The sequence below is a fragment of the Mauremys mutica genome, chromosome 1 (genome assembly GCF_020497125.1).
Source record: "Mauremys mutica isolate MM-2020 ecotype Southern chromosome 1, ASM2049712v1, whole genome shotgun sequence".
Taxonomy (NCBI): domain Eukaryota; kingdom Metazoa; phylum Chordata; order Testudines; family Geoemydidae; genus Mauremys; species Mauremys mutica.
In genome coordinates this window covers 363,515,624-363,525,014 of record NC_059072.1, presented here as the reverse complement: position 1 = coordinate 363,525,014, position 9,391 = coordinate 363,515,624, and the positions used below count along the sequence as shown (strand labels likewise).

The 9,391-nt window shown below is 43.7% G+C and overlaps 1 protein-coding gene across 1 annotated transcript; it reads left to right on the top strand.

The window, feature by feature from the left end:
• Window positions 1-8,443: 8,443 nt before the first annotated feature.
• LOC123375604 (olfactory receptor 52R1-like) lies at window positions 8,444-9,391 on the top strand. Its single transcript, XM_045026640.1, has one exon. It carries the CDS (start codon window positions 8,444-8,446, stop codon window positions 9,389-9,391), a length of 948 nt encoding a protein of 315 aa, XP_044882575.1.

Genomic DNA, 9,391 nt, shown 5'->3' with positions numbered 1-9,391 from the left:
TCTGGAGAAAGGGGTAAACAGTGAGGTGGCAAAGTTTGCAGATGATACTAAACTGTTCAAGATAGTTAAGCCTAAAGCAGACTGTGAAGAACTTCAAAAAGATCTCACAAAACTAAGTGATTGGGCAACAAAATGGCAAATGAAATTGAATGTTGATAAATGTAAAGTAATGCACATTGGAAAAAATAACCCCAACTATACATACAATATGATGGGGGCTAATTTAGCTACAAAGCGGTCAAAAAAGCAAACAGGGTGTTAGGAATAATTAAAAAGGGGATAGAGAATAAGACTGAGAATATATTATTGCCCTTATATAAATCCATGTTATGCCCACATCTCGAATACTGTGTACAGATGTGGTCTCCTCACCTCAAAAAAGATATACTGGCACTAGAAAAGGTTCAGAAAAGGGCAACTAAAATGATTAGGGGTTTGGAGAGGGTCCCATATGAGGAAAGATTAAAGAGGCTAGGACTCTTCAGCTTGGAAAAGAGGAGACTAAGGTGGGATATGATGGAGATATATAAAATCATGAGTGATGTTGAGAAAGTGGATAAGGAAAAATTATTTACTTATTCCCATAATACAAGAACTAGGGGTCACCAAATGAAATTAATAGGCAGCAGGTTTAAAACAAATAAAAGGAGATTCTTCTTCACGCAGCGCACAGTCAACTTGTGGAACTCCTTACCTGAGGAGGTTGTGAAGGCTAGGACTAAAACAGCATTTAAAAGGGAACTGGATAAATTCATGGTGATTAATTCCATAGATGGCTATTAGCCAGGAAGGGTAAGGAATGGTGTCCCTAGGCTCTGTTTGTCAGAGGATAGAGATGGATGGCGGGAAAGACATCACTTGATCATTGCCTGTTAGGTTCACTCCCTCTGGGGCACCTGTCATTGGCCACTGTCAGTACACAGGATACTGGGCTAGATGGACCATTGGTCTGACCCGGTACGGCTGTTCTTATGTTCTTGCGAGAAAGCGTTGACCTGTCCTACGCATCTCACTCCAGCCAGGACCGGCTCTAGGTTTTTCCCACCACAAACAAAAAAAAATGTCCCCCCCCTTTTTTTTTTTTTGCTTTTACACGTTTGCACTTTGCAATGTTTTTTTGGTTTGATATGGGTTGGGTTGTTTGGTTTTTTTGACTGTTTAAAATTTAAAAAAAATGGAAACAGAGAATTTGTAGATAGTGAAATAGAACAAATTCCTACGAGTTTACTCATTTATTTTTAACAAAATCACAACTACAAACAATTGGGGTTCAACTATACACTGTAATGAAAAACATTAGTGTCTTCCAGTGTGCGCAGTTTCTCATAAATTCAAAGAATCCAGTTTGTCAATGAGCATAAATGATTTTTGGATGTTTCATGTTCTTTCAAGTGCTGATGCAATTTTGCCAGTTATTAAAACCTGCATTTGCAAGAAGAATGTCCGAGTTACAGAACAGTTTGGAACAAAAACAAAAAACTATATCTTTGGTCTGTGAATACACTAACCATGATCTATTAATTTGTTCCCCATTTTTCCTTTTTTTCTTCATACTGGATGGCATAAATCAATGATTCAACTTATTAAATGGATATTCAAATGCAGGATCTAGTTTTGAAGGACCTTTTTTCACAATAATCATTAGCATTGCATCAGTAATTATTGTCGCCCATGTACTTGGACCCGATCCTATGTCAGTCTCTCCACCTTCCAATAATTACTCTTCAGTTTTCGATTTGGATAACAGTTCTTCTTTTCTGGACTCTTCAGCTGAAGAAGTAAATCTTTGGATGGATTGTGATTGTTCATCTTTATCAGTTAGCAAAGGTAATCTTTGGTGTGATTGGTCTTTATCAGTTGATAAATAATCACTTTCAATGCATTGCTTAGAGCTTTCTCCTTGATTGTTGACTTTTTAAAAATACTTATTTGAAGTACAAGATAATTTTTCTAATTCTTTTTGCTCTTTCTCTCTTTGTTGCTGGTAGGCAGCACCAGAAAATCGTTTTCATTTTTGTCCCAGCATTTTAGACCTATAACCACTGGCACTGACGCGACATCGAAATTGGCGCGAATGGTGCCAATAGGGTGGCACAGTACACACAAGTAATCATGATTCCAGATTTAATTAATCAATAACCATTAACGTTTACACATTTATGCACGTTCACATTATGAGTGACCGTGTCACGACATGACATGATATTTTTCATGTCACGCTTCTATTGCACTACTGGGGATTTTTTTGGTCTTTATGTTTTATTTTTTCGTACATTGTTGGATTTTTCCAGAAAAAAAAAAAGGATGGCCGGAATGCCATTTGGATTGTTGGACACTGTTGAAAATGAGATACTGCTGTCTAACCTGAGAGGCAGCAACAGTCCAGAGGATGCACTAACATTGTCTGAATCCTTCTTGGAGGGATGCACCTAATTAATGGTGATGGGAAACTGCACCTTCAGCACTAGATCCCTCCCTTGTGGAATCACACAAGGATCAGTTCTCTCTCTGGGGCTTTTCAGCATCTCCATGCAGCCTCTGTGGGTACTTGTCACACAACATGAACTCAAACACAAGCAGTATGCAGGTGACACTGATCTCCTCCTGTCCTTCCCATATGACCAAACCAGTATCACCACCATGGCCCAATTTTCGGAAGGACCAGCTGGCTGCAGCTGAACCCAAGCAAGACAGAGGTGATGTGGTGGGCAGAACTAAATATTTTGAAGGGTTCACTGCCACGCTGAAGCCTCCTTTGACTGAAGGTTCACAACCACACCTGGACAATTCAGTCCGTAGTCTAGAATGGCTCTTGGCTATTTTGCTGACGCTGAGCTCTCTCATATCACCGTCTGTGAGTAGTGCTTTCTACTATCTCCGGTTAACTAGGAGGCTCCATTGATTGAGACTCCTGGAAAGACTGACTCAGCCTGGAACATCAGATTTCAATTTCACCGAGGAGACACTGGAAGGAAATGAATCAAGAGGGAGAGAACAAATCAAATGCAAACACTAATCCAGTGTCTATCCTGCCAATACTCCCTCCCCCCTTGTTCCATGGCAGCTTTGGGGGGAGTCCTGTGTCCCCAGGCAGGCCCCCAGCTGCCCTCTATCCACAGGAAGATTGTGTTGATGTTGCTTTTATTGTGTCTGTTCCCCTGAAGCGACCCCAGTGACTGTGATGCGTTGGCAGGTTTCTGAGGTGGAGTCCCGGAGTTCACACCTCACATGCGTGGGGAGCTCACAAACCCCATCTAGTAGTGAAAACCTCAGATTCACCTTGAGACTATGGCGAAGGCTCAGGCTCCCTCTTCCAGCCTTTCCTCTGTATCCCACACAGTGAACAGCACCTGCCCGAGCAGGAGTCCATTCCCTCCTGGCGTGACGGAGAGATCATGGTTACGGCAGAGAAGTCAGGATGCCTGGGTTCTGTCTGTCATCCTGCCACTCAATCTCTGTGTGACCTTGGCCAAATAACATCTCCCCGTGCCTCAGTTTACCTATCTGTTTAATGGGGAATGGTCATAGTGACTTTCCTCTGTGAGGTGTTTTCAACATTCTTCAATGAAAGGTGCTGCACAGTTTGATGAGAGTTATTGGGGAGAATTCTTTGATCACTTAGTAACAGCACCATGTGGCTGCAGAAAGTGCTTATGTCTCCCCTCACGCATCTTTCTATAGATCTGTCTGTTTACTATCTACCCATCGCTCTTGGGACTTTACAGGGTATCAGACCTTATGGAGTTTTAAGCATTATCACTTGTTTTCCTACCAATCAACTATAATTTTTAAATATACACAAATGCACAGAGCAGCCAATTCCTCTCTGACTCAGCACAGAGCCCCAGAGTTCTCATCTTCCTCTGGGAAGGTCCCTTAATTACTGTTTACTCCCAAAACTGGATAAAGAGCACAGAAGCCCAGACAGGCTTGTCTCCAGCCTGTTTACATTCAGATGCTCACTTATCTCCTAGAGGCTGAGCGACCCCCCTGGGATTGCACTGAGCTATATTAGAAATGGTGCACGTTTCGGTGTCAGCTTTCTGTGTGGGATGTTGCTGCAGATGCTGGAGTGAGAGAGGTGTGGGACACGGCTACCTGAGGTGGATTCCCGGGGAAGACACTTCTGTTTAAGGATTCACAGGTACCCACTTCTTGCTGAGGAGCTCACCTGCGCGACAAACCGTGAATGTGATGGGACAGAGAATAGGTCTGTGGTCCTTTCCGCTCTGCACAGCCATTAAACATCCAAGGGCCCTTGCCACAGTGGATGAGTTTGCTTCAGTATCATGGTTTAAAATGTCCCTCTTTGCTGTGTCCTCCTGGGCTGATGGCCTCCAGTCCCAAATTTGCTTTATTTCAGTGCCACAGTAGATTCTTCAGGGTTAGTAGATGTAGAATGCAAGGCCAAATTCTGAGGCCAGTTTACTCAAGCCCCACTGAGGAAAAACTCCCCTTGGAGTAAGAACTGAATAAAGACCTCAGGAGCCAGCTGTGTGTTAATGCAGAGACACTGTCACCTTCTCCTCTTGCATTTCAGGGCTCCGGGTGTTAAAGGGGGAGCAGGGGCTGTTCCGTGACTTTTATCTCCATGGAGCTGCTTGGGCTCCTCACTGGAACAATTATAAGAATGTTTCAGCATGAGCAACACATCTTTTCTCCTAGCTTCATTTGAGAAGTCGGCTCAAACGTTATGCCAGAAATTCAAAAAACAATTCAGCCGGAAGCAGACACCCAGCATGTGAAATTTCAGTCCAATTGCTTAAAGTTTGGCAAATTTATAAGCAACTGAAAATGAGGTCTCCTAATTGAAGGTGTCAGACAGCCTTAACCAACGGTGGTCGTGCCACCAGCACCACCTACAATGGCCAATCCATTTGTGAATCCCTTGTGTTTGACTAAGGCCTGGTCTACACTGGCATTTTATATCATAGAATCCTAGAGCCACAGGGGGAGAAGGAACCACAAGTGTTAGCTAATCTACCCCCTAGCCAAGATGCAGGATTTGTTGTGTCTAAGCCATCCAGGACAGATGACTGTCCAGCCTCCTTTAAAACCTGCAGTTAAGCAGCCTCCATGATTTCCCTGGTGTCTGTTCCATTTTCCTCCTGTTCCTACATTTAGGCAGTTTATGCTGAGATTTAATCTAAATCTGCTATGCTGTAGTTTGAACCCACTGCCTCTTGTCCTGCCCTCTGTGGTGAGAATGAATAACTTTTCTCCATCTTCTTTATTTCAGAGTGGTAACCGTGTTAGTCTGTATTAGCAAAAACAATGAGGAGTCCTTGTGGCACTTTAGAAACTAATACATTTATTTCAGCATAAGATTTCGTGGATTAAAACCCACTTCATCAGATTCATGGAGTGAAAAATACGGTAAACAGAATATATATTCTAACACATGAAAAGATGGGAGTTGCCTTACCAAGTGGGGAGTCAGTTCTGACAAGGCAATGTAATTAAGGTGGATGTGACGTATTCTCAACAGTTGACAAGAAGGGGTGAATACCAAGCGAGGGAAAATTACTTTTGTAGTGCTAACGAGGCCAATGCAATAAAAGTGGCCCATTTCCAACAGATGACAAGTAGGTGTGAGTATCAGCAGAGGGAAAATTACTTTTTGTAGTGACCCATCCACTCCCAGTCTTTATTCAGGCCTAATTTGATGGTGTCCAGTTTGCAAATTAATTCCAGTTCTGCTTTTTCTCCTTGGAGTCTGTTTTAATTTTTTTTTGTTAAAAGATTGCCAGTTTTAAGTCGGTCATTGAGTGTCCAGAGAGATTGAAGTGTTCTCTTACTGTTTTTTTAATGTTACAATTCTTGATGTCTGATTTGTGTCCATTTATTCTTTTGAGTAGAGACTGTCTGGTTTGGCCAATGTACATGGCAGAGGGGCATTGCTGGCATATGATGGCATATATCAAATTAGTAGATGTGCAGGTGAATGAGCCCCTAATGGTTTGGCTGATGCGGTTAAGTCCTATGATGGTGTCCCTTTATTAGATATGTGGACGGAGTTGGCAATGGGGTTTGTTGCAGGGATTGGTTCCTGGCTTAGAGGTTTTTTGTGTAGTTGCTGCTGAGTATTTGCTTCAGGTTGGGGGGCTGTCTGTAAGCGAGGACTGGCTTGTCTCCCAAGATATGTGAGAGTTAATGATCGTCCTTCACGGTAGGTTGTAGATCCCTGATGATGCACTGGAGAAGTTTTAGTTAGGGGCTGTAGGTGATGGCTAGTGGCATTCTGTTACTTTCATTATTGTGCCTGTCCCGTAGTAGGTGACTTCTGGGTACCCTTCTGTCTCTGTCAATCTGTTTCTTCACTTCCTCGGGTGGGTATTGTAGTTTTAAAAATGCTTGATAGAGATCCTGTAGGTGTTTGTCTCTGTCCGAAGGACTGGAGCAAATGTGGTTGTATCTTAGACGTTGGCTGTAGACAATGGATGGTGTGATGTGGTCTGGATGAAAGCTGGAGGCATGTAGGTAAGTATAGCAGTCAGTAGGTTTCCAGTATAGGGGGGTGTTTATGTGACCATCGCTTATTTGCAGTGTCCAGGAAGTGGATCTATTCTGTGGACTGGTCCAGGCTGAGGTTGGTTATGGGGTGGAAATTGTTGAAATCCTGGAAGACTCCTGACATGTCCCCCTCAGTCTCCTCTTGCCCAAACTAAACATACAGAGTTCCTTCAGCCTTTGCTCATATGGCTTGAATTCCCTGTCTTTCATCATTTTTCTTGCTTGCCTCTGGTCATTTCCAGTTTCTCTACGTCCTTTCTATACATTGGTGACCATAATTAGTCACAGTACCCCAGCTTGACTTGCATGCTATGCCTTTGCTAATGCATCCAAAAATGTCATTTTCTTTTTTTGGCAAGAGCAAAAAAATCCACACCCCTGAGAGATGTAGCTATATCAACCTAACCCCTATATAGTTGCATGGGGTCAACAGAAGAATTTTTCTATCCACCTCTTGGGGAGGCGATTACATACACCAATGTGAGAACCCTTGCCATGGGTGTAAATAGTGTCTACACTGAAGTGCTACAGCAGCGCCACTGTAGCATTTTAACTGTAGACAAGTCCTCAAGCAGATCTTCCAGAAAAAAAAATCCAGTCTGGATCTACAGACATGCAGAGCTGGAGAATCCACCACTTCCCTTTGCAGTTTGTTCCAAACATTAATCACGCACAGGGCTAAAAATTTGGCCCTTTCTTTCAGCTGGTATTTGTCTGGCTTCATCTTCCAGCCATTGGGTGTTGCTCTGCCTTTCTCTGCTAGATTACAGAGCCAGTTCTCTGTGTGTGTGTGTGTGTGTATTGCTTTTCCCACCTAACTCCTGCCTTCATTTTGCCACTGAATAGAAGTTTTAGCCAAAGTTGTGTACACTCTTGACTGAGGAATAGTGGCTTCTAAGCTGCCTAATAAACTCTTCATAAAGAACACCCAATTCTCATTCACTTTTTCTCTCAAAATTTTTCCTCCCAATCAGTTTTGTTGATAACTTGCTTCACCTGAGGAGAATTAGCCCTTTTGAAACACAAAATGTCCATAGATATGACTGGTTGGGAACTGTTCTCTATTTGTCCACTTGAATGTAATCTGTCCCATTCTTTATTTTCCTCTCCTCTATCATAAGCCCCCTTCTTTGTCTCTTCTCTAAACTAAACAGTCCCAGACTTTTCAGTCCACATATGGCAGCCTCCGCAATTCTAATAGCCTGTCACAGAAATCCCCTTTCTATCAGCTATATCCTTCATAGAGACTGGGTGTCCAAAACTGAGCGCATGTCCAGAGTAAGGTATTCTCCATCCCATTCCTTAGGCATCCCATCATTGTCTTTGTTTTGGACACTGCTGTGAATGAGCAGTTGTTTAAGTTGTGCTGCTATCAATGATGCCCAGGTCTTTCTCCTGATGTGTCTTTTAGTTGAGTTTTTTCTCTCTGGTACATGTTGTGTCAAAACTTTTCTTTTTTTTCCACTCTCAGAGTTTGAGCAACTAGGTGAATGGGGAACTCCCTTGAGCATGGACTCTCTAGCATGGGTTTTGTTGCACTAAGGAACAATGATGGATAACCAGTATTCACACTCTTGTTTCCTGTTGGTGCCTATTAAGGTTTCCCACATCAAATGTATAGGAATTATAAAGGCAGGGGACACCATAAAATATGGAATTGGCATTAAAAGGGTTATGTGTTCACAATTAATTTACCTGAATAATGAAAATGTCATTTTTCAGTGTGTGAAGAGCAACCAATCTGCTTCACCCATTAGAAAAGCCTCCAATGCTACATTTAATGTCTCAAATTAATATTGTCTCTCCATACAGGAATATTTACTGCAACCATCACCCTAGATCCTGGGCACATACAGGAAGTTAGGGGAACGTACGGTACATGAAGGAGACACTGTTCTGTCTAAGAGTTGGACACCTTCTCCCCTACTTCATGTCAGATTCTAACAAAACTGACTTCACCAACCCCTCCACCTTCATCCTGCTGGGCATTCCTGGCCTGGAGGCAGCCCATGTCTGGATCTCCATCCCCTTCTGCACCGTGTACGCCATAGCCGTCTTGGGGAACTTCACCATCCTGTTCGTCGTGAAGATGGAGCAGAGCCTCCATGAGCCCATGTACTATTTCCTCTGCATGCTGGCCGTCACCGACCTGGTCCTGACTACATCTACACTGCCCAAATCGCTGAGCATCTTCTGGTTCAATTCCAGGGAGATCCATTTCAGTGCCTGCCTCACCCAGATGTACTTCATTCACTGCTTCTTTGAGATCGAGTCTGGGATCCTAGTGGCTATGGCTCTGGATCGCTACGTGGCCATCTGTGATCCGCTGAGACATTCCACCATCCTGACAAACCCCGTTGTGGCCAAGATTGGCCTTGCCGTGCTGCTGCGTAGCTGTGTGGTCATATTGCCCATTCCCATCTTGGCGAGGCAGTGGCCATATTGCAGAACCAACATCATCCCCCAACCATACTGCGGACACATAGCCGTGGTGAATCTGGCCTGCGCCGACACCCGTGTCAGTAGTTACTATGGCCTCTTCGTACTATTCTGTGTCAGGGGTCTGGATGTGATTTTTATCACCGTGTCCTATACCCAAATCCTCAGGGCCATCTTCAGCCTCCCCACAAAGGACGCCCGGCTCAAGATTTTTGGGACCTGCAGCTCCCACCTCTTTGTCATTTTAGCCTTTTATATACCAGGTCTCTTCTACTCCCTCACATACCGGTTTGCCCAGAATGTGCCTCGGCATTTCCAAATTCTCATTGCCAGTGTGTACCTCTTGATACCCCCTGTGCTAAATCCCGTCATCTACGGGCTGAGGACCAAACAGATCCGGGGCAGGCTGCTCCGGCTCTTCACTCATAAAGGGGCCTAA

Coding starts and splice junctions, on each gene's coding strand:
- LOC123375604 (XM_045026640.1), top strand. CDS start 8,444: ATGTCAGATTCTAACAAAACTGACTTCACCAACCCCTCCACCTTCATC.